The sequence below is a fragment of the Malus sylvestris genome, chromosome 5 (genome assembly GCF_916048215.2).
Source record: "Malus sylvestris chromosome 5, drMalSylv7.2, whole genome shotgun sequence".
Lineage (NCBI taxonomy): Eukaryota > Viridiplantae > Streptophyta > Magnoliopsida > Rosales > Rosaceae > Malus > Malus sylvestris.
This window is the reverse complement of record NC_062264.1, coordinates 14,125,691-14,151,937: the sequence shown is the minus strand read 5'-3', so window position 1 is coordinate 14,151,937 and position 26,247 is coordinate 14,125,691. Positions and strand designations below refer to the sequence as shown.

The 26,247-nt window shown below is 40.1% G+C and overlaps 1 protein-coding gene across 1 annotated transcript; it reads left to right on the top strand.

The window, feature by feature from the left end:
• Positions 1–20: 20 nt before the first annotated feature.
• Positions 21–23,940, top strand: LOC126622570 (uncharacterized; the record flags this gene model as incomplete). The annotated part of the gene is made up of 3 exons (XM_050291353.1): positions 21–512; positions 1,427–2,231; positions 23,903–23,940. Coding segments are annotated over 3 exons (1,335 nt in total), but the record flags the coding sequence as incomplete, so codon positions are not given.
• Between the last annotated feature and the right edge of the window lie 2,307 nt (positions 23,941–26,247).

Sequence of the window (26,247 nt, the reverse complement as noted above, 5' to 3'; positions counted from 1 at the left end):
AGACAGATGAGTTTGAATTAAAGTCAAGTTTACTTCATCATATTCCTAAATACCATGGCTTGTCCATGGAAGATCCTAACAAACATTTGAAAGAATTTGAAGTAGTTTGCTCTAGTATGACTCCCGTCAATGTTGACGGAAATATCTTGAAGATGAAGGCTTTTCCATTCTCTTTGATGGATAAAGCCAAGGATTGGTTATATGAGTTAGCTCCCGGAACTGTCACATCGTGGGAAAGTATGAAGAGAGCGTTCTTGGAGAAGTTCTTTCCAACTTCTCGCATCATCCTCCTCCGCAAAAAGATAAGCGGAATTCAGCAAGAAGAAGGTGAGTCTTTTCCTACATATTATGAACGATTTAAATCACTTGTTGCTTCTTGTCCACAGCATCAGATGAAGGAGGAGTTACTGTTGCAATACTTCTACGAGGGTCTCCTACCTCTAGAACGTCAAATGCTTGATGCTTCGGCGGGGGGAGCATTGGTGGACAAGACACCCATGGCTGCCAAGGTCTTGATTGCTAATAGAGCGTTGAACGCTCAACAGTACGAGGGTGTAGGCCAAAGAGGACCCCCACGGCACCAAGTACATGAGGTAAGTGCAACTTCCGATCTTCATTCACAATTGGCTAATCTTACTTCTATTGTTTCGCAGATGGCCGAGGGAATGAAGATGCAAGGACCTGTGATATGTGGCGTATGTTCTATCCAAGGACATGTCTCCGAAAAGTGTCCTCAACTCATCGAGAATGGCGGATGGGAGAGTGCGAATGCCATTGGGTTTCAAAGCCAAAATCAGTCAAGACACGATCCATACTCCAACACATATAATCCGGGGTGGCGAGACCACCCAAATTTCAAGTGGAGGGATCCCCAACAACCTCAAAACCAAGGAGGCTTTAGGCAACAACCCCGGGGTTCTTTCCCAAAACCTACGGCCCACCCCAAAATCAAGCCCCATCCGGCCCAAGTGCCTCAGGTACGTCTCTTGACAATGATGCACTTCTTAAGATACTAACTAAGTTGTCTAATGGGCAGGAAGATCAAGCTAAGGCTATGCAAAATCAACATAAAAGGGTGGATCAACTTTCGAAACAAATTGGGCAGATTGCCGAGTTTGTAGGTAAGTTTCGAGATCCCGGACAACTCCCTAGTTCCACCATTCCAAATCCGAAGGGAGGTTTCGAAAGTGCCAAAGCTATCACCCTAAGAAGTGGTAAGGAAATTGGGGCAGGTTCTACACCAAAAACAGGTCATAATGAGGATGAACTTTTGGAATTGGAAGAGGAGGCATCAAAGCAGCCCACGGCAAAGGTGGTTCCACCTTTGCCGCAAGTCCCTAATGTCCCAAATCTGCTCAATTCGTCCCACAAAGGTAAGAATGTGTCCAATTCAGTTCATACTAATGTTTTCCCTTCAAATGTGCCTTTTCCTAGTAGGTTCATGCAAACGAAGAAAGAAGAGGCCGAAAAGGATATCCTTGAAACCTTTAGGAAAGTTCAAGTTAACATACCTTTGTTAGATGCAATCAAGCAAGTTCCGAGGTATGCTAAGTTCTTGAAGGAGTTGTGTACCACGAGGAAGAGGATGGCGACCAAGGAAGTGGTCAAGGTAGGTGACAATGTGTCCGCCATCTTGCAACGCAAATTACCTCCCAAATGTAAAGATCCAGGTAGCTTTACCATTCCTTGTGTTATTGGGAATACTAGATTTGAGTCTGCCATGCTTGACTTAGGTGCTTCTATAAATGTTATGCCATATTCCATTTATGCATCTATGAACTTAGGAGCATTGAAAAATGATGGGGTAATAATACAATTGGCCGATAGATCTAACGCCTATCCAAAGGGAGTTTTGGAAGATGTGCTTGTGCAGGTTAATCATTTAGTTTTCCCAGCGGATTTCTATGTCCTCGAAATGGATGAATCGGACCATGCTCCTTCACTGCCCATTCTACTTGGAAGGCCATTCATGAAGACGGCCCGGACGAAGATTGACGTGTATAGTGGAACTTTGTCTATGGAATTCGATGGGGAAGTTGTTAATTTTAATCTTTCTGATTCCATTAAATACCCTAGTGAGGACCATTCATGCTTTTCTATTGATATAATTGACTCTTTGGCGCAGGGATATCTCGACGATTTAAATGACGATGCGCTTGAAAAAGTCATTACACGAGGCATGGAACTCAAAACAAAGGGGGCTGATTGCATGCATGCTCACGGCATACAAGGTTCATCCCATGCCGTGCCCCCTAGTGAGGAATTACTTGAAGTTGTGGCTGCCCTTGAGTCCTTACCTAAGCTTGATGGTAAGTATACTAACCGTGAGTCCATTCCCATTTCGACTAACAAATTGCTTCCATCTATAATTCAGGCACCTATCCTTGAACTCAAGCCTTTACCAAGCCATCTGAAGTACATTTTCTTGGGAGAAAAGGAAACATTACCTGCCATCATTTCCTCTTCCCTCACGGCACAAGAGGAGGAGAAGTTGCTTCGCGTTTTGAAGGAGTTCAAATCTGCTCTAGGTTGGACATTGGCCGACATCAAAGGTATAAGCCCTACGACTTGTATGCATCACATATTTCTTGAGGAGGGGGCCAAACCAACTAGAGAGGCTCAACGCCGTCTCAACCCTCCGATGATGGAAGTAGTGAAAAAGGAGATCATAAAGCTTCTAGATTGTGGGATTATCTATCCAATATCGGATAGTAGGTGGGTTTCGCCGGTTCAATGCGTACCGAAGAAATCAGGAGTGACGGTGGTAGCTAATGCTGAGAATGAGCTTGTCCCTCAACGTATTCAAACCGGTTGGAGGGTGTGCATTGACTATAGGAAGCTAAACACCACCACGAGGAAGGACCACTTCCCATTGCCGTTCATTGACCAAATGCTTGAGAGGTTAGCGGGTTATGCTTTTTATTGTTTTCTTGATGGTTATTCTGGTTATAATCAAATTGTCATTTCACCCGAGGACCAAGAAAAAACCACTTTTACATGCCCGTTTGGTACCTTTGCATATCGTCGCATGCCTTTTGGTTTATGTAATGCACCGGCTACATTTCAAAGATGTATGATGAGCATATTTTCTGATCATGTAGAAAAGATAATTGAAGTGTTTATGGATGATTTTAGCGTATTTGGTGATTCGTTTGATAGTTGCTTGCATAATCTAAGTGTGATCCTAAAACGTTGTGTTGAAACGAACCTTGTACTTAATTGGGAAAAGTGTCATTTTATGGTTAAACAAGGTATCGTTTTAGGTCATATAATCTCTGAAAAGGGTATTGAGGTTGATAAGGCGAAAATAGATCTTGTACGTCACTTACCCTCTCCGACTTCGGTTAGAGAGGTTCGTTCGTTTCTTGGCCATGCAGGATTTTATCGTAGGTTTATCAAAGATTTCTCGAAGATAGCACAACCTCTTTGCCGACTCCTACAAAAAGAAGTGGCGTTTGAATTCACCAAGGAGTGCACGGCATCATTCAACCAACTCAAGGAGTTGTTGACCACGGCACCCATCATTGTTCCACCGGAGTGGAGTCTACCTTTCGAGCTCATGTGTGATGCGTCCGACTATGCTTTAGGAGCTGTTTTAGGACAAAGAAAGGACAAGAGGCCGCATGTCATTTACTACGCCTCACGGACGTTGAACGATGCACAATTGAACTACTCCACTACGGAAAAAGAACTTCTTGCCGTTGTCTTTGCTTTAGATAAATTTCGATCATATTTAATTGGAACTAAAGTAATTGTTTTCACTGATCATGCAGCTCTGAAGTACTTGCTCACCAAAAAGGAGGCCAAACCACGGCTAATTCGATGGATATTGTTACTTCAAGAGTTCGACATAGAGATTCGGGACAAGAAGGGAAGTGAGAACGTGGTGGCGGACCACCTAAGCCGAATGGTGCATAATGAGGAGTTGGTGCCAATTTTGGAGACATTCCCCGATGAACAATTGCTGTCCATTAAGATTCAAAGTCTCAAAACAGGTCATGAATTCCAAGTGAACGGACACCGTTTGAAGCCATATTATGAGAACTTTGTTGAACAAACCGTGGAGGATATTTCTTTGGGTGCCGTGGGCACAAATGGAGAATAAAAGGGCTTTTCGTCCGGCTGTACGACGTAAAAGAAAGCGCTACTTGGGAGGCAACCCATGCAATTCAACAAAGGAAGACCAAGAAATTACTTCAATTCCAGATTTGCGTTCCTAAACCCTTCTCTTTGTTGTCTATTTGGAATCTGCCTATTTAGTTGTTTTACTTGCTGTTTTATGTTTCTTTTTGTTTAGTGTGGTTTTATGCTTGAAACATTGAGGACAATGTTTGATTTAAGTGTGGGGGGGTAACTAAGTGTTTTAGATACAAATTCGTGGGATTTTATCACCCTAAACTTGAAGACTTGTTCCTTGCTGTTTTTAAGTGTTTTTGAGCAGTTTTGATGTGTTTTAGTGTGTTTTGAAGTAAAAATCCGAAAATTACATAAAAATTTGAAAAATTTGGTTTAAAAAACCAATTCCCCCTTTGTTTTAAAGTGTCAAATTAGTTAGTAAGTGTTTTACTTTGTGTTTTTAAGTGTTTTGATTCAAGTTAAAACCCAAATTCGTCCAATTTGGTGCTTAGTGTCCAAAACTGCCCAGATTGTGTTTTTAAGGCAGATTTGAGTGTTTTGAGTCTTTTGGTTTGTTTTGGTGTTTTATAGTTTAGTTTCGCATTCTTTGAGTCTAGTTTAGTATTTTAAACTTGTTTTTACGTATTTGAGTCAATTCCAAGTGATTTTGCAATCCCTCCTAATCCCCGGTCTAGAACGATCCCTACTTACATACATTGCTACAATTGATAAAAAGAGGGTTTAATTTGAGTGCTAGTTAATTTTCACATCAAATTTTGGCGCCGTTGCCGGGGATTAGCAACTTTGCTAATCCCTTGGATTGTTATTTTCGTTTTTTCTTATTAGATCAGATTCTTATGTTGTTTTGTTTCTTGTTTTCGGTACTTGTTTATGACTCGGAGTTCTAATCCGGTTCACGAACATATTTTAGACTTTGACGACGATTTTGAGCATGAGTTGAGACGAAAGAGGAAGAACCCGGAACCTAGTGAATCAAGTGCAAGTTCCGAGTCCGTTTCTCAATTTGAAGAGGAAGTGGAAGACATGGCAGCGGACAACCGAATGATCAAGGAGCTTTCCGCTTCAGGATTGGATAATGCCGCACCTCTATGTATCCAATACCCTAGGGCGGCTCCGGACAAAACTGCCGAGTTCGAATTGAAGTCAAGCTTGTTACATCACATTCCGAAGTACCATGGGCTGTCCATGGAAGATCCGAACATGCACTTGAAGGAGTTTGAAGTCGTTTGCTCAAGCATGACTCCGGTGAACGTGGATGAGAGCATCTTGAAGATGAAGGCCTTTCCCTTTTCTCTCCCAGAGAAGGCGAAAGAGTGGTTGTACGAATTGGCTCCCGGAACTGTCACGTCTGATGCGAAATATATTAAGCACACAAATTAAACCCTCTTTTGTCAAATTGTAGTAGAGATGTAAGTAGGGATCGTTCTAGACAGGGGATTAGGAGGGATTGCTAAACACTTGGAAATTGACTTAAAAACTCAAAAACAAAGTTTAAACCACTAAACTAGACTCAAAGAATGCAAAACTAAAGGTTAAAACACTTAAACAAACCTAAAACTCAAAACAGCAACCTAATGACTCAAAACTGCCTAAAAACCACTTTCTGGGCAGTTTTGAGAACCTAACAAGAACTTGGACGAAATTGGGTGAAGACTTGAATCAAAACACTTAGAAACACAAATCAAAACATATTCTAACTAATCTAAGACTTCAAAATAAAGGGGGACTTGTTTTGGACGAAAATTGAAAACAAAACAGAAACTTTAAAACAAAACAGATTGTAAAACGTTTTTGGATGAAAAGGATGGATAAAAGGCTAGTTAGGAGGTTCTTCTCCACAGGTGTCACACTTGCAAACAAAACGATTTTCAGTTGTTCTTCCAATAAATTATGAATACTCAATGATAGGAGCATATTTATGCGCCTTAGTTAGCTAGTTCTTATGCACTTTTGTTATGTTTTCTTTGTTAAAGTAGTCTTTTAAGCTACTTTCTTGTGTTTTCAGGTTTAGCGGACGTATTACATGAAATGATGCAATTGGGAGCTTTTGGAGCAAAAAGTGAGCTTGAATTGAAAAGGACATGCTTGGAACGCAAGGTTGGGATGGAATGGAAGAATTGAAGATTTGAGGTTTCCTACTTAAAGTAGGAAAGCTAAGCCTAAAAGTTTCCATTTTGGGTCGATCTTTCCTAAATCGGAATTGGCAACCAAAGTTTCTAAAAGTTGGAAGTTTCTATTCTTGGAGGTTTCCATTTTCGAGAGTTTCTATTCTTGGCGTTGGGCTTTTAGATGGCCTAAACCCAAATTTCCTTGTGGACCTTCAACCCATGCCGAACCCTAGGGCCTAATCATCTAAAATCTGCCATGTTAAACCCTAGCCCATTCCTCCTAAACCCAAGCCGCACCTTTCCACCTAGAAGCCCTATTTTCCAAACCCTAAACCCTAGTCCACTTAAGTAGCCGCACCTAACCCTAGCCCAATCTGATTTATTTAGGGTTTTAGGTGTCTATATATATGTATTTTACACCTAGCCGCACATCTTCTTCCCTCTCCATAAAAATCAGAAAACCATATCCCTTTCCCCACCTTGCCGCAGCCACCATCACCCAAATTCCTTCCTTGCCGCAGCCATTCATCCATTCCAGCCACCATCCTCCACCTTTAGACACCATTCCACACCTCCATAACTCTTTCCCACACCTTGCCGCACCACCCTACCATCCTAACTCCCTTCTAAAAAACCAAAAACACATCCAGAAACTCCATTCACGCCAGAACCTGTCCCTCACCTTTGCCGAGCCCAACCTACACCCAAATCCATATTCTCTGACCCCAAACCCTCCTAGCCGTGCCCTACACCTATCCTAGATAGTTTTCCACCATTCTCCCTCATCCAAAGTCATCCAAAACCATCCAAAAACCCCCTAACCCTCACTGCCGCAGCAAGGAGAAGAAGAAAGAGGAGCTTTCTGTGCAGATTTCAAAGTGGACTTCCTTGGCATTTTAGGTGTAATCTTTCTTATGTCTTCGATGTTTCAATTCAATAAACTTTGTGTTGTGAGTATGAGGAACTAAACCCCCTTAGTTGGGGGGTGATTCGAAACCATGTACATGCTTGCAATTTGATTCGATTACATTCAGTTGTTAGTTCATAAGTTGTGGATTCAATTCGTTCATCTATTTGATTGATAACTTATTTGTGTATGTTGATTGAGAGTGCACGCTTAGTTTTCATGCATGAATATGATGCTAGATTATGAGGGAGTTTCACCTAATAGTTACAATCTTATAATCACAAGTAGTGAAGATCGCTTGAAACGATCGCGTTGAATGAATTCTTAGCATAAGTTTCATGCAATTCATAGTAACAAATGCTTCGTCAATGCTTATGTTTTTCATAGAACGTAATGATTCTTGCTTGTATCTCTATTATGCAATTCATGTAGGGAACTTGTAGGGAATGTTTTGAGTTGTCGTATGCAATCATCCAACTTAATAAATTCTGGAAAAACTGAGGGTTAATTAGTGCAATTCACGGTTAACTTGGGGCGTTGAGTATTCATAATTTATTGGAAGAACAACTGAAAATCGTTTTGTTTGCAAGTGTGACATGTGTGGAGAAGAACCTCCTAACTAGCCTTTTATCCATCTATTTCACCAAAATCGTTTTTACAATCTGTTTAGTTTCAAGTTTCTGTTTTGTGTTAAATTTTCGTCCAAAACAAATCTCCCTTTAATTTGAAGTCTTAGATTAGTTAGAAAGTGTTTTGATTTGTGTTTCTAAGTATTTTGATTCAAGTTTTCATCAAATTTCGTCCAAATTAGTGTAGGTGCTCAAAACTGCCCAGAAAGTGGTTTTTAGGCAGTTTTGAGCCTTCTAGTTGCTGTTTTGAGTTTTAGGTTTGTTTAAGTGTTTTAACCTTTACTTTTGCATTCTTTGAGTCTAGTTTAGTGTTTTAAACTTTGTTTTTGAGTTTTTAAGTCAGTTTCCAAGTGTTTAGCAATCCCTCCTAATCCCCGGTTTAGAACGATCCCTACTTACATCTTTGCTACTCAACGCCCCAAATTAACCGTGAATTGCACTAATTAACCCTCAGTTTTTCCACGAGTTATTGAGTTGGATGATTGCATTGATAGGAGCATATTTATGCGCCTTAGTTAGCTAGTTCTTATGCATCTTTGTTATGTTTTCTTCGTTAAAGTAGTCTTTTAAGCTACTTTCATGTGTTTTCAGGTTTAAAGGACATATTACATGAAATGATGCAATTTGGAGCTTTTAGAGCAAAAAGTGAGCTTGGAATGAAAAGGACATGCTTGGAACACAAGGTTGGGTTGAAATTGAAGAGTTCGAGATTTGAGGTTTCCTACTTGAAGTAGGAAAGCTAAGCCTAAAAGTTTCCATTTTGGGTTGATCTTTCCTAAATCGGAATTGGCAACCAAAGTTTCTAAAGTTGGAAGTTTCTATTTTTGGAGGTTTCCAATTTCGAGAGTTTCTATTCTCGGCTTTGGGCTTTTGGATGACCCATCTTTGCCTCTTGGACCTATGCCGCACCTAACCCTAACCCTAGCCCACTTAATCAGCCACACCTAGGCCTTGTTCACATGAAAAAAATCTGATTACTTACCCTAAGCCCATGCCGCACCTAATGTTCTAGAAACCCTAGTTTTTGGTGGATTTCCTAACCCTAGCCTCACCTAAACCCTAGCCCATTTGTCTAATCTGATTTCTTTAGGGTTTGGCTGCCTATATATATATGTTTTACCTCCCTTGGCCGAATTACAACCCTCTCCATAATCCAGAAATTAATCCTTCACGCCAGAAACCATTCCCCATCTTCAACAGCACCTATCCTTCATCATTCACCATATTTTCTGACCCAAAACCACCCTAGCCGTCCCATACACCTATCCTACACACTTTTCCACCATTCTACACCATCCATAACCCCCAAAAACCATCACAAACCCCTGTGCCGCAACCAAGGAAGAGGAGGAAGGTTTTTAGATGTTCCTGCTGTGCAATTTAGATTGCTGGAATTTTTAGGTGTGATCTTTCTTATGTTTCAATGTTTCAATTCAATAAACTTTGTGTTGTGAGTATGAGGAACTAAACCCCCTTAGTTGGGGGGTAATTCGAAACCATGTACATGCTTGCAATTTGATTCGATTACATTCAGTTGTTATTTCATAAGTTGTGGATTCAATTCGTTCATCTATTTGATTGATACTTATTTATGTATGTTGATTGAGAGTGCACGCTTAGTTTTCATGCATGAATATGATGCTAGATTATGAGGGAGTTTCACCTAATAGTTACAATCTTATAATCACAAGTAGTGAAGATCGCTTGAAAACGATCGCGTTGAATGAATTCTTAGCATAAGTTTCATGCAATTCATAGTAACAAATGCTTCGTCAATGCTTATGTTTTTCATAGAACGTAATGATTCTTGCTTGTATCTCTATTATGCAATTCATGTAGGGAACTTGTAGGGAATGTTTTGGGTTGTCGTATGCAATCATCCAACTTAATAACTTGTGGAAAAACTGAGGGTTAATTAGTGCAATTCACGGTTAATCTGGGGCGTTGAGTATTTATAATTTATTGGAAGAACAACTGAAAATCGTTTTGTTTGCAAGTGTGACATGTGTGGAGAAGAACCTCCTAACTAGCCTTTTATCCATCTATTTCACCAAAATCGTTTTTACAATCTGTGCTAATTAAAGTTTCTGTTTTGTGTTAAATTTTCGTCCAAAACAAATCCCCCTCTCATTTGAAGTCTTAGATTAGTTAGAAAGTATTTTGATTTGTGTTTCTAAGTATTTTGATTCAAGTTTTCATCAAATTTCGTCCAAATTAGTGTAGGTGCTCAAAACTGCCCAGAAAGTGGTTTTTAGGCAGTTTTGAGCCTTCTAGTTGCTGTTTTGAGTTTTAGGTTTGTTTAAGTCTTTTAACCTTTACTTTTGCATTCTTTGAGTCTAGTTTAGTGTTTTAAACTTTGTTTTTGAGTTTTTAAGTCAGTTTCCAAGTGTTTAGCAATCCCTCCTAATCCCCGGTTTAGAACGATCCCTACTTACATCTTTGCTACAATTTGACAAAAAGAGGGTTTAATTTGTGTGCTTATCTATTTCGCATCAAATTTTTGGCGCCGTTGCCGGGGATTAGCAATTTTGCTAATCCCTTGGATTGTTTTTGTTTCTTTTATTTCACTTTGTTTCTGACTTTGTTTAAGTTTCTGACCTAATTTTGTTTCTTGTTTCTTAGGTACTAATGTATGACTAGAAGCTCTCAACCGATTCGTGCAAACGTCTTGGATTTTGACGACGATTTTGAGAGGAAGTTAAGAAGAGCTAGAAACCAGCAAGAACACCATCCACCCAATTCCGAATCTGACCTTGAAGAAAACGTACAAGAAGAGGAGGAGGAAGCCACGGCAGGGATATTTGAAGAAGTCCAAGGCATGGCCATGGACAATCGTACACTCAAGGAGCTTTCCGCCTCAGGTTTGGATAATGCCGCACCCTTGTGCATTCAATACCCCATGGCTGCCCAAGGTAAGACGGATGAGTTTGAATTAAAGTCAAGTTTGCTTCATCATATTCCTAAATACCATGGCTTGTCCATGGAAGATCCTAACAAACATTTGAAAGAATTTGAAGTAGTTTGCTCTAGTATGACTCCCGTCAATGTTGACGGAAATATCTTGAAGATGAAGGCTTTTCCATTCTCTTTGATGGATAAAGCCAAGGATTGGTTATACGAGTTAGCTCCCGGCACTGTCACTTCTTGGGAGAGTATGAAAAGAGCGTTCTTGGAGAAGTTCTTTCCAACTTCTCGCATCATCCTCCTACGCAAAAAGATAAGCGGAATTCAGCAAGAGGAAGGTGAGTCTTTTCCTACATATTATGAACGATTTAAATCACTTGTTGCTTCTTGTCCACAGCATCAGATGAAGGAGGAGTTGCTTTTGCAATACTTCTACGAGGGTCTCCTACCTCTAGAACGTCAAATGCTTGATGCTTCGGCGGGGGGAGCATTGGTGGACAAAACACCCATGGCTGCCAAGGTCTTGATTGCTAATAGAGCGTTGAACGCTCAACAGTACGAGGGTGTAGGCCAAAGAGGACCCCCACGGCACCAAGTACATGAGGTAAGTTCAACTTCTGATCTTCATTCACAATTGGCTAATCTTACTTCTCTTGTGTCTCAGATGGCCGAGGGCATGAAGATGCAAGGACCAATTGTATGTGGCGTATGTTCCATCCAAGGACATGTCTCTGAAAAATGTCCACAGTTGATTGAAAATGGTGGATGGGAAAGCGCCCATGCAATTGGGTTTCAAGGGCAAAACCAACCAAGGAACGATCCATATTCAAACACATATAATCCCGGTTGGAGAGATCACCCAAATTTCAAGTGGAGGGAGCCCCAACAACCTCAAAACCAAGGAGGCTTTAGGCAACAACCCCCGGGGTTCTTTCCCAAAACTTACGGCCCACCCCAAAATCAAGCCCAATCCGGCCCAAGTGCCTCAGGTACGTCTCTTGACAATGATGCACTTCTTAAGATACTAACTAAGTTGTCTAATGGGCAGGAAGATCAAGCTAAAGCTATGCAAAACCAAGACAGAAGGGTGGATCAACTTGAGAAACAAATTGGGCAGATTGCCGAGTTTGTAGGTAAGTTTCGAGATCCCGGACAACTCCCTAGTTCCACCATTCCAAATCCAAAGGGAGGCTTTGAAACCGCAAATGCAATCATGCTAAGGAGTGGAAAAGAAGTTGGGGCAGGTCCTACACCACCAAAATCAGGTCCCAAAGAAGATGAAACGTTGAAATCTGGAGAGGAGAACCCAAAGCAACCCACGGCAAAGGTGGAGCAACCTTTGCCGCAAGCAACCATTGATCCTAAGTCCTCCAATCCGTCCACCCTAGGTAAGAAAGGTCCAAGTTCAGTTAATTCTAACATTATTCCACCCAATGTGCCCTTTCCTAGCAGATTTTTGCAATCCAAGAATGAAGAGGAGGAAAAAGATGTTCTAGAGACATTTAGGAAAGTTCAAGTTAACATACCTCTTTTGGATGCAATCAAGCAAATCCCGAAGTATGCCAAGTTCTTGAAGAAGCTTTGTACAACGAGGAAGCGGATTAGGGAGAAGGAGGTGGTACATGTAAGCGAGAATGTCTCTGCAATGTTGCAAAGGAAGCTACCACCTAAATGCAAAGATCCAGGTAGTTTCACAATCCCTTGTGTAATTGGTAATACAAGATTTGAACATGCTATGCTAGATCTAGGTGCATCAATTAATGTCATGCCATATTCTGTTTATGCATCTATGAATCTAGGAAAACTTAAAAATGATGGCGTTATAATTCAATTAGCCGATCGATCTAATGCATATCCCAAGGGAGTGTTGGAAGATGTTTTGGTGCAGGTAGACCATTTGATTTTTCCTGCAGATTTCTATGTGCTTGATATGGAGGACTCAACCCACTCTCCACCATCACCACTCTTGCTTGGACGACCATTCATGAAAACGGCTCAAACCAAGATTGATGTGGCCAAGGGAGCCGTAACTATGGCCTTTGGTGGTGATATGATTAACTTTAAGATTCCTGAATCAATTGAGAATACTAATGATGTTCGTTCTTGTTGTGCCATTAATGTAATTGAAAATATAGGGCAGGAATGTTCAACACTAGTCAAGAAGAATGCACCTCGAACTACCATCGAGGAGGGAATTGGAGTGAGCAACAAAGAATGCACGGCCTCAACCTTGAAATCACCAAATTTGGCCGAGTGCAACCTTTGTGCATCTGTCCATTGTACTCCCACTCCTATGCCGCACCTAGGTAAGCCACCTGATCCAATTTCAATTCCCATTTCAATTAATCGGTTGTTACCTAGTACGGTGCAGGTACCTAATCAAAGTCAATATGGTGGGAGAGTTCGTGTTGATTTAGAGAAGCACAACACGACACTACGAAAGGATCATTATCCCATTCCATTCAAGGACCCAATGCATGAAGTGGTTCGAAGGACAAGGTGTAGAGGAAACACCCCTCCATGCCGTGGGGTTCAATAACCTTCAAAGGAGCATTGTCCGGCTGCAAGACGTAAAAGAAAGCGCTACTTGGGAGGCAACCCATGCAATTCAACAGAGGAAGACCAAGGAATGACCCCAATTCCAGATTTGCGTTCCTAAACTCTTCCCTTTGTTATTTATTTTGAATCTGCCTATTTAGTTGTTTTAGTTGCTGTTTGTGTGTTTCTTTTTGTTTAGTGTGATTTCATGCTTGAAACATTGAGGACAATGTTTGATTTAAGTGTGGGGGGGTAACTAAGTGTTTTAGATGCAAATTCGTGGGATTTTATCACCCTAAACTTGAAGACTTGTTCCTTGCTGTTTTTAAGTGTTTTTGAGCAGTTTTGATGTGTTTTAGTGTGTTTTGAAGTAAAAATCCGAAAATTACATAAAAATTTGAAAAATTTGTTTTAAAAACCCAAAAAGAGTTGTTTTTGTGTGTTTGTTTGTGTCTTAGGGTACCTTCCAACACAATGATGAGGATTCGGTTTGTAATTACATGGCTGTTAAAGAGAGTGATTCACATGGATGAAAGTTTGATTTACTCTTTGTTATGCTTAGTTGTGGTTATAACTTATGAATTCACATGCAATCATAAAAGAAAAAAATCAGTTTTTGTAACATGCTTGAAGGAAGGAACTCAAACTAACGCTACAACCTTGTGAGACTTGAGCCTAAACGCTTATTTGGAGAGTTAAAATCTGTGCATTCTTTGTTTTCTAAGTCGTTGCATGATCTCATTATTCCTTGCTTGGTTGCTACTTAGAAGGCGTTTCATCATTTAGTTCCAAATGCTAGAACTCATGCCCATTTCATTCAAAGCATGTTATTGATTTGCATAACACATATTCAAGATGAAGTTGTGTAGTGACCACCACCTTAGCCAAAAAGCCATGAATCCCCTATGTCATTATGTTTTGTAGGTTTTAACCCCGTTGAGCCTTGTTTAGCCTATGTTGTTGTTAACCCACATTATCCTCACCTAGCCTAGTTTAGGATCATCCATACCCTTGTTCTTAAAGCATAGTAAAGCATGATTCGAATTGAATTCCTTTTGATCTATGTTGGCAGAAACCAAGTGTGGGGGAAGTATTTTTCATGAGGAATTGTGTGCCATAGGCACGGCAAAGAAAAGAAAAAAAAAATTCGTGGAAAAAGAAAAAATGAAGAAAAAAGTGTGAAAAGTATGAAAAAAAAAACAGTTTGAAAAAAAAAAAAAAGAAAAAGAGTTCCAAAGTATTGTTTGTTGAAGTAAGGGTCCAAAACAATGAATTCGGCCCTAAGGAGTTGTTTAAGTCTTCCCCTTGTGTTTTAAAGTTAATTTCTGCAATCTAAGTGAATTCTAAGTCTCAATTTCATTGCTTTGCTTACTATTGCTTGAAGAACGTTTGTTTTCCCCATCCTTTCCTTGTTAACCAACAACCTAAGCCCCATTACAACCCTTAACTTCTACCTTGAGTGTTATGTGTTTCAATTTGTGGAGTTTGAATTTGGTATGAGCATATGGTGTCACTGGTTCTCGCATCTAAGTAGTAGCATTCCATTCATGAGATCATATCTAAACATGCTTCTTAACTCTAGAAATTGCGTTCTTTGTGAAACATATATGTGAGCATTCGTTTTCATATCTACATCAATCTTCTCACATATGACTAGTGTAGGGTGTGGAGTTAGAAAATCTGAGTGAAAATAGAGTGTATCTTGTAAGGAATTGAGGGAAGTCTCTAAGGCATGTTACTACATTCAAAAGCATTGTTTTAATTGATTACTTGTGAACTAGTAAGTGATGGCTTTAATTAAGTATGTGCTTGTGTAAAGATGACTCAAATCTATGGGGATAGCAATCTTTAACATGTCATGTGCATTGGAAATCCCTGAGGCAAACGTTGGAAGGTTTAGGTTTGTTTTGGTTAGTTTGTTTCGTTTCGTTTTCTTTCTTTTGTTTGTTTTGCTCGAGGACTAACAAAAGCTAAGTGTGGGGGAATTTGATAGGAGCATATTTATGCGCCTTAGTTAGCTAGTTCTTATGCATCTTTGTTATGTTTTCTTCGTTAAAGTAGTCTTTTAAGCTACTTTCATGTGTTTTCAGGTTTAAAGGACATATTACATGAAATGATGCAATTTGGAGCTTTTAGAGCAAAAAGTGAGCTTGGAATGAAAAGGACATGCTTGGAACACAAGGTTGGGTTGAAATTGAAGAGTTCGAGATTTGAGGTTTCCTACTTGAAGTAGGAAAGCTAAGCCTAAAAGTTTCCATTTTGGGTTGATCTTTCCTAAATCGGAATTGGCAACCAAAGTTTCTAAAGTTGGAAGTTTCTATTTTTGGAGGTTTCCAATTTCGAGAGTTTCTATTCTCGGCTTTGGGCTTTTGGATGACCCATCTTTGCCTCTTGGACCTATGCCGCACCTAACCCTAACCCTAGCCCACTTAATCAGCCACACCTAGGCCTTGTTCACATGAAAAAAATCTGATTACTTACCCTAAGCCCATGCCGCACCTAATGTTCTAGAAACCCTAGTTTTTGGTGGATTTCCTAACCCTAGCCTCACCTAAACCCTAGCCCATTTGTCTAATCTGATTTCTTTAGGGTTTGGCTGCCTATATATATATGTTTTACCTCCCTTGGCCGAATTACAACCCTCTCCATAATCCAGAAATTAATCCTTCACGCCAGAAACCATTCCCCATCTTCAACAGCACCTATCCTTCATCATTCACCATATTTTCTGACCCAAAACCACCCTAGCCGTCCCATACACCTATCCTACACACTTTTCCACCATTCTACACCATCCATAACCCCCAAAAACCATCACAAACCCCTGTGCCGCAACCAAGGAAGAGGAGGAAGGTTTTTAGATGTTCCTGCTGTGCAATTTAGATTGCTGGAATTTTTAGGTGTGATCTTTCTTATGTTTCAATGTTTCAATTCAATAAACTTTGTGTTGTGAGTATGAGGAACTAAACCCCCTTAGTTGGGGGGTAATTCGAAACCATGTACATGCTTGCAATTTGATTCGATTACATTCAGTTGTTATTTCATAAGTTGTGGATTCAATTCGTTCATCTATTTGATTGATACTTATTTATGTATGTTGATTGAGAGTGCACGCTTAGTTTTCATGCATGAATATGATGCTAGATTATGAGGGAGTTTCACCTAATAGTTACAATCTTATAATCACAAGTAGTGAAGATCGCTTGAAAACGATCGCGTTGAATGAATTCTTAGCATAAGTTTCATGCAATTCATAGTAACAAATGCTTCGTCAATGCTTATGTTTTTCATAGAACGTAATGATTCTTGCTTGTATCTCTATTATGCAATTCATGTAGGGAACTTGTAGGGAATGTTTTGAGTTGTCGTATGCAATCATCCAACTTGATAAATTCTGGAAAAACTGAGGGTTAATTAGTGCAATTCACGGTTAACTTGGGGCGTTGAGTATTCATAATTTATTGGAAGAACAACTGAAAATCGTTTTGTTTGCAAGTGTGACATGTGTGGAGAAGAACCTCCTAACTAGCCTTTTATCCATCTATTTCACCAAAATCGTTTTTACAATCTGTTTAGTTTCAAGTTTCTGTTTTGTGTTAAATTTTCGTCCAAAACAAATCTCCCTTTAATTTGAAGTCTTAGATTAGTTAGAAAGTGTTTTGATTTGTGTTTCTAAGTATTTTGATTCAAGTTTTCATCAAATTTCGTCCAAATTAGTGTAGGTGCTCAAAACTGCCCAGAAAGTGGTTTTTAGGCAGTTTTGAGCCTTCTAGTTGCTGTTTTGAGTTTTAGGTTTGTTTAAGTGTTTTAACCTTTACTTTTGCATTCTTTGAGTCTAGTTTAGTGTTTTAAACTTTGTTTTTGAGTTTTTAAGTCAGTTTCCAAGTGTTTAGCAATCCCTCCTAATCCCCGGTTTAGAACGATCCCTACTTACATCTTTGCTACTCAACGCCCCAAATTAACCGTGAATTGCACTAATTAACCCTCAGTTTTTCCACGAGTTATTGAGTTGGATGATTGCATACGACAACCCAAAGCATTCCCTACGAGTTCCCTACATGAATTGCATAATAGAGATACAAGCAAGAATCATTAAGTTCTATGAAAAACATAAGCATTGACGAAGCATTCGTTACTATGAATTGCATGAAACTTATGCCAAGAATTCATTCAACGCGATCGTTTTCAAGCGACCTTCACTACTTGTGATTATAAGATTGTAACTATTAGGTGAAACTCCCTCATAATCTAGCATCATATTCATGCATGAAAACTAAGCGTGCACTCTCAATCAACATACACAAATAAGTTATCAATCAAATAGATGAATGAATTGAATCCACAACTTATGAAATAACAACTGAATGTAATCAAATCATATTGCAAGCATGTACATGGTTTCGAATCACCCCCTAACTAAGAGGGGTTTAGTTCCTCATACTCGCAAAGCAAAGATACATAAATTTAGAAATTAAAACCCAAAGAAAGAAAACACCTAGAAGACTCCAACTTGGCAGCAAGATCATCAATGATTTCCCTTTCCTCCTTGCTGCGACAGAGAAGTTTAGAACAGGTTTTGGGTGGTATTTAGGGTGTAGAATGGATGGGGAATGGTAGGGAAAGGTTTAGGGTTGATGGGGGTACGGCTAGGGATGATTTTTGGGCAGAATTTTGGGACTTTGGTGATGGGAAGGTGCGGCAGAATGCAAGGGCAGATTTCTGGCGTGAATGATTGTGTATGAGAGGTGGTGGTCTGATCTAGGGGTTATAATGAGTATATATAGGCATCCAAAACCCTAGGGTAATCAGATTAGGGTTTCTAGAAGCCCAAATCCATCAGAAATTAGGTTAAAACAATCAGATTTTTAGTGGGAAGAAGGCCTAAGGTGCGGCTAGGGTTAGGGTTTAGAGATGGGCCATCTAGAAGCCCAAAGCCAAGAATAGAAACTCTCACAAATGGAAACCTCCAAGAATAGAAACTTCCAACTTTAGAAACTTCGGGTTCTAATTCTGAATTCTTTGTTCTTCACTTTCATTTCTTCATTTCTTAAGCTCCCTTTGACCTTCAACTCGTCCATTTCATCCCAACCTTGTGTTCCAAGCATGTCCTTTTCAATCCAAGCTCACTTTTTGCTCCAAAAGCTCCAAATTGCATCATTTCATGTAATATGTCCTTTAAACCTGAAAACACATGAAAGTAGCTTAAAAGACTACTTTAACGAAGAAAACATAACGAAAATGCATAAGAACTAGCTAACTAAGGCGCATAAATATGCTCCTATCAACGTCATGGGAGAGCATGAAACGAGCTTTCTTGGAGAAGTTTTTCCCAACTTCTCGAGTCATCCTCCTACGTAAAAGGATAAGTGGCATTCAACAAGATGAAGGTGAATCCTTTCCTACTTATTATGAACGTTTTAAATCTCTTGTTGCTTCATGTCCACAACATCAAATGAAGGAGGAACTACTTCTACAATACTTCTACGAGGGACTTCTACCAATTGAACGTCAAATGCTAGATGCCTCGGCGGGAGGAGCATTGGTGGATAAGACCCCTACAGCTGCAAAGATGTTGATTGCTAATCGAGCATTGAACGCTCAACAATACGAAGGTGTTGGACAAAGGAGCATGCCACGGCAACAACAAGTCAATGAGGTAAGTGCCATAACTGAACTTCAAAATCAAATGGCTAACCTTACTACGTTGCTTTTTCAGGTGGTGGAAGGTCCAAAAGTCAAAACCGTAGCTTCTTGTGGCGTATGCTCCACGCAAGGACACCCTACGGACAAGTGCCCACAATTAATCGAGAATGGAGGATGGGAAACACTCAATGCCGTGGGATATGGCAACCAATATCAATCACGTAGTGATCCGTTTTCCAATACTTACAATCCCGGTTGGCGTGATCATCCGAATTTCAAATGGCGAGACCCCCAACAAGGCTAACAACAAGGCGGATTTAGGCAACAACCCCCGGGGTTCTATCAAAAGCCGTTGGCACCACCACAAGTCCAAGCACAACCTGGCCAAAGCAATGTAGGTAATTCAAGTGATAATGATAAGATTTTTCAATTACTTACTACTTTGACGCAGGAAGTCCAAACTCAAAACAAAGAGAGGCAAATCCAAGACAAGAGGGTGGACAACTTGGAGAAGCAAGTGGGACAAATTGCCGAGTTCATGGGGCAATTTCGTGAGCAAGGAAGGTTGCCTAGCTCAACGGTGGTCAATCCGAAAGGTGGATTTGAATCTGCAAAAGCTATGCATTTGCGAAGTGGAAAGCAAGTCGGATCTGACCTCAACCCATCCAAGCCACGTTCCAACGAGGAGGAAGAGTTGAGAATTGAAGAGGAGGAACAAAGGCCACTCACGGCCAAGGTGGAACCAAATGTGCCGCAAGTTCCAAGTGATCCCAATTCGTCCAATTCATCCAATAAAGGTAAAAACGTGTCAAGTTCAGTTTCTACTAATGATTTCCCTGCAAATGTCCCTTTTCCTAGTAGGTTTAAGCAAACAAAGAAAGAAGAAGCGGAAAAAGACATTTTGGTGACGTTTCGGAAAGTTCAAGTCAATATCCCCCTTTTGAATGCAATCAAGCAAGTCCCGAGGTACGCCAAGTTCTTGAAGGAACTTTGCACCAATAGGAGGAGGATTTCGACCAAGGAGGTGGTCAAAGTAATCAAATCATATAGCAAGCATAAACATGGTTTCGAATCCCCCCCTAGCCAAGGGGGGGTTTAGTTCCTCATACTCGCAAAGCCAAGATACATAAATTTAGAAATTAAAATCCAAAGAAAGAAAACACCTAGAACGCTCCAACTTGGCAGCAAACGCATCCAACGAATTCTCCTTCCTCCTTGCTGCGGCAGAGACTTTAGAACAGGTTTTTGGGGTTATTTGTGGTGTAGAATGGATGGGGAATGGCATGGAAAGGTTTAGGGTTGATGGGGGTACGGCTAGGGATGATTTTGGGCAGAATTTTGGGACTTTGGTGATGGAAAGGTGCGGCAGAAATCAAGGTTTAATTTCTGGCGTGAATGGTTATGTATGAGAGGTGATGATCTGATCTAGGGGTTATAATGAGTATATATAGGCATCCAAAACCCTAGGGTAATCAGATTAGGGTTTCTAGAAGCCCAAATCCACCAGAAATTAGGTTAAAACAATCAGATTTTTAGTGGGAATAAGGCCTAAGGTGCGGCTAGGGTTAGGGTCCACAAGGAATTAGGGTTTAGGTCATCTAAAAGCCCAAAACCAAGAATAGAAACTCTCGAAAATGGAAACCTCCAAGAATAGAAACTTCCAACTTTAGAAACTTTGGTTTCCAAATCTGAATTCTTTGTTCTTCACTTTCATTTCTTCATTTCTTAAGCTCATTTGACCTTCAAACTCGTCCATTCCTTGTGCTCCATTAGCATACACTCCATTCTAGCTCAATTTTGCTCTAAAATGCTCCATTTTGCACTTCTTTGCATACTTCGTCTCTAAACCTGAAATTGCACGAAAATGACTTTAAACACTAAAATAACTAAAGAAAAACAACATAAATGCTTAAGAACAAGCCAACTAAGTCGCATAAATATGCTCCTATCAAATTCCCCCACACTTAGCTTTTGCTAGTCCTCGAGCAAAACAAAGAAACCAAACAAAAGAAAAACACAATCTAAACCTTCAAACATTTGCCTCAGGGATTTCCAATGCACATGACATGTTAAAAATCATCACTCCCACAGATTTTAGTCATCTTCACACTTAAGCACATACTTAATCATAGTCACCACGTACTAGTTCACATTTAACCAATTAAAACATGATTTTGAATGTAGTAACATGCCTTAGAGAATGTGCTCAATTCCTTACTAGATATGCACTCAATTTTCACTCAGATATTCTGACTACACACCCTATACTAGTTATATGTGAGAAGATTGTTGTAAACATGAAAACAAATGCTCACATATATGTATAACAAAGAAAGCACTTTTCGGAGTTAATAAGCATGTTTAGATATAATCTCATGAATGGAATGCTACTACTTAGATGCGAGAACCAGTGACACCATATGCTCATACCAATTTTAAACTCCACAAATTGAAACACATAACACTCAAGATTAAAGTCAAGGGTTGTAACGGGGCTAGGGGAGTTGGCTAACAACGAAAGGATAGGGAAAACAAACGTTCTTTAAGCAATAGTAAGCAAAACAATGAAATCGTACTCAGAATTCCCATTAGCATGCAGAAATTAACTTTTAAACACAAAAGGGAAGATTCAACAACAATTAGGGCCGAATTCATTGTTTTGGACCCTTCCTTCAACAAACAACACTTAAGAACTCTTTTTCACATCTTTTCAACTCCTTTTCATTCTTTTCACAACTTTTTCTTTCTTTTTTTTTTTTCTTTTTATTTCCCACTAAATTTTTCTTTTTCTTTTCTTTTTCGTGCCTCATTCAAGACTTTGGCACACCCACAACAAAACTCACTTCCCCCACACTTGTGTTCTACCAACAATGACCAAAAGGAATTCATTTTGAGTCATTCATTACTATGCTTCAAGAACGAAGGTATGGATGGTCCTAATCTAGGCTAGGTGAGGATAATGTGGGTTAACGAAGAAAACATAGGCTAAACAAGGCTCAACGGGGTTAAAACCTACAAAAACGACTGCATGGAATGAAGGCTTTTTGGCTATGGTGGTAACTACTAACTTCATCTTGAATATGTGTTATGTAATTCAATAACATGTTTTGAATGAAATTGGCATGAGTTCTAGCATTTGGAACTAAATGATGAAACGCCTTCTAAGTAATAACCAAGCAAAGAATAATGAGATCATGCAACGACTTTAGAAAACAACAATGCACAGATTTTAACTCTCCAAATAAACGTTTAGGCTCAAGTCTCACAAGGTTGTAGCGTTTGTTTGAGTTCCTTCCTTCAAGCATGTTACAAAAACTAATTTTTTTTTTCTTTATGATTACATGTGAATTCATAAGTTATAACCACAACCAAGCATAAAAAGAGGAGTGCTTTCTATGTCCTCCTTTGTTGAATGCATGGGTTGCCTCCCAAGTAGCGCTTGCTTTAACGTCTTCCAGCCGGACGATGCTTCATCGAAGGTTTATGGAACCCCACGGCATTGAGGGTTGTTTCCACAATCTGACCTACGAAATACTTCATCTTTGGGTCCTTGAATGGGATGGGATAATGATCCTTTCTTATTGTCATGTTTTGCTTCTCGAAATCAACACGAACTCTCCCACCACGTTGTCTTCGATTTGGTACCTGCACCATACAAGGTAACAACCTATTAGTTGAAATGGGAATCGAAATTGGAATAGGTGGCTTACCTTTGTACGGCAAAGAAATGGTAGCACTCTGGACAGATGCACAAGGAGTGTACTCGGCCAGATTTGGTGACTTTAGGGGTGGGGCCGTGCTCCCCTTGTTGTTCACTCCAATTCCTTCCTCGATGGTAGTTCGAGGTACTTTCGTCTTGATGAGTGTTGAACATTCCTGCCCTATATTTGCAATTACATTAATGGCACAACAAGAACGAACAACATTAGGAGTCTCAATAAATTCAGAAACTTTAAAACAAATCATGTCACCACCAAATGCCATAGTGACTTCTCCTTTGGCCACGTCAATCTTGGTTTGAGCCGTTTTCATGAAAGGTCGGCCAAGCAACAGTGGTGGTGGTGGAGAGTGGCCTGTATCCTCCATATCGAGCACGTAGAAATCTGCCGGGAAAATCAAGTGGTCTACCTGCACCAAAACATCTTCCAAAACTCCCTTTGGATAGGCATTAGATCGATCGGCCAATTGAATAATCACGCCATCATTTTTCAACTCGCCTAAATTCATAGATGCATAAACTGAATATGGCATGACATTTATAGATGCACCTAAATCTAACATAGCGGAATCAAAGCGAGTGTTACCAAGGACACAAGGAATTGTAAAACTACCCGGATCTTTGCATTTGGGGGGTAGTTTGCGTTGCAACATGGCGGAGACATTCTCACTTACATGTACCACTTCTTTCTCCCGAAAACGTTTCCTTGTTGTACAAAGCTTCTTTAAGAACTTGGCATACTTCGGGATTTGCTTGATTGCATCCAAAAGGGGTATGTTGACTTGAACTTTCCTAAATGTCTCTAGAACATCTTTTGCCTCCTCTTCGTTCTTGGATTGCAAAAATCTGCTAGGGAAGGGTACATCCGGAGGAATAACATTAGAATTAAATGGAATTGGACCTTTCTTACCTGTGTTGGCCGAATTGGAATGCTTGGGTGGTTGCGGCAAGGATTGCTCAATCCTTGCCGTGGCCTTTGCTTGGTCCTCCTCTTCAATTATCAACTTCTCGTCCTCCTTGGGGCCAGATTTGGATGGTTTTGGCTCGATTCCTACTTCTTTCCCACTTCTTAGCGTGATAGCCTTTGCAGATTCGAATCCACCTTTCGGATTGACCACCGTTGAGCTAGGCAACCTTCCTTGCTCACGAAATTGCCCTATGAACTCGGCAATTTGTCCCACTTGCTTCTCCAAGTTGTCCACCCTCTTGTCTTGGATTTGCCTCTCTTTGGCTTGATTTTGGACTTCCTGCGTCAAGGTAGTAAGTAATTGAAAAATCTTATCATTATCACTTGAATTACCTGCATTGCTTTGGGCAGGTTGTGCTTGGGCTTGTGATGGTGCCAACGGCTTTTGATAGAAACCCTGGGGTTGTTGCCTAAATCCGCTTTGTTGTTGGCCTTGTTGGAGGTCTCGCCAGTTGAAATTCGAATGATCACGCCAACCGAGATTGTAAGTATTGGAAAACGGATCAACACGTGATTGGTATTGGTTGCCATATCCCACAGCATTGAGTGTCTCCCACCCTCCATTCTCGATCAATTGTGGGCACTTGTCCGTATTGTGGTTTTGCATGGAGCATACGCCACAAGAAGCTACGGGTTTGATTTTTGGACCTTCCACCACCTGAGAAAGCAACGTAGTAAGGTTAGCCATTTGATTTTGAAGTTCGATTATGGCACTTACCCCATTGACTTGATGTTGCTGTGGCATGCTCCTTTGTCCAACACCTTCGTATTGTTGAGCGTTCAACGCTCGATTAGCAATCAACATTTTTGCAGCCGTAGGGGTCTTGTCCACCAATGCTCCTCCTGCTGAGGCATCTAACATTTGCCGTTCGATTGGTAGAAGTCCCTCGTAGAAATATTGTAAAAGAAGCTCCTCCTTCATTTGATGCTGTGGACATGAAGCAACAAGAGATTTAAAACGTTCGTAATACGTAGGAAAAGACTCACCTTCATCTTGTTGAATTCCACTTATCCTTTTTCGTAGGAGGATGACTCGAGAAGTTGGAAAAAACTTCTCCAAGAAGGCCCGTTTCATGCTCTCCCAAGATGTGACAGTTCCGGGAGCCAATTCGTACAACCAATCTTTCGCCTTTTCCAAGAGAGAAAAGGGAAAGGCCTTCATCTTCAATATGCTCCCATCCACGTTGATTGGAGTCATGCTTGAACACACCACCTCGAATTCTTTCAAATGCTTGTTAGGATCCTCCATGGACAAACCATGGTACTTCGGAATGTGGTGTAGCAAACTTGACTTCAACTCGAATTCCTCGGTCTTTCCTTGGGCAGCCGCTGGGTATTGAATGCATAGGGGTGCGGCATTGTCCAATCCCGAAGCCGAAAGCTCCTTGATTGTACGATTGTCTTGTGCCATAACTTCCACTTCTTCAAGGGGATGTTCCTCACGCTCAGGTTCAGGAATTTGATCTTGTTGATTCCTATTCCTTCTCAAAGTCCTCTCAAAATCGTCGTCAAAGTCCAAGATGTGTTCACGAATCGGATGAGAACTCCGACTCATAAACTAGTACCTAAAACAAGAAACAAAACAAACTCAGAATCTGGAACGAATTAAAACAAACTAAAATAAACAATCCAAGGGATTAGCAATGTTGCTAATCCCCGGCAACGGCGCCAAAATTTGATATGATATTAACTAGCACTCAAATTAACCCTCTTTTTATCAATTGTAGTAAGTATGTAAGTAGGGATCGTTCTAGGCCGGGGATTAGGAGGGATTGCTAAATCACTTGAAAACTGACTCAAAAACGTAAAAACAAAGTTTAAAACACTAAACTAGACTCAAAGAATGTAAAACTATAACTTAAAACACCAAAACAAACCAAAAGACTCAAAATAACACAAAAACACTCAAAACTGCCTTAAAACCACTTTCTGGGCAGTTTTGAACTCTAAACAAGATTTTGACGAAAATAGGTTTTAACTTGACTCAAAACACTTAAAAACACAAACTAACACACTCTCTAACTAATTTGACACTTGAAAACAAAGGGGGATTTGGTTTTTACGAAATTGAAAACAAAACATAAACTTGTAAATCAAAACAGATTTTAAAACGAATTTGATTGAATTGAATGGATAGAAAGCTAGCTAAGGGGTTCATCTCCACACATGTTATACTTGCATTCAAAACGATTTCCAATTGCTTTTCAATAACCCATGAATTCTCAACGCCCCAAGTTAATTAGGTCCGCTTAAATTAACCTTCAGATTTTCCTAACGTTACTGAATTGGATGATTGCATACGACAACCCAAAGCATTCCCCACAAGTCCCCTACATGATTGCATAATAGAGATACAAGCAAGAATCATTAAGTTCTATGAAAACCATAAGCATTGACGAGGCACTCGTAACTATGAATTGCATGAAACTTATGCCAAGAATTTACTTAACACGATTGTGATCAACAACCTTTACTACTTGTGAATATAAGTTCATAACGATTAGGTGAAATTCCCTTATATCCTAGCATCAAATTCATGCATGCAAACTAAGTGTCGACCCTCAATCAACATACAAGAATAAGTTTTAATTCACATAGATAAGCAAATTGAAATCACAACTTATGAAACGCAATTAGAAGTAATCAAATCATATAGCAAGCATAAACATGGTTTCGAATCCCCCCCTAGCCAAGGG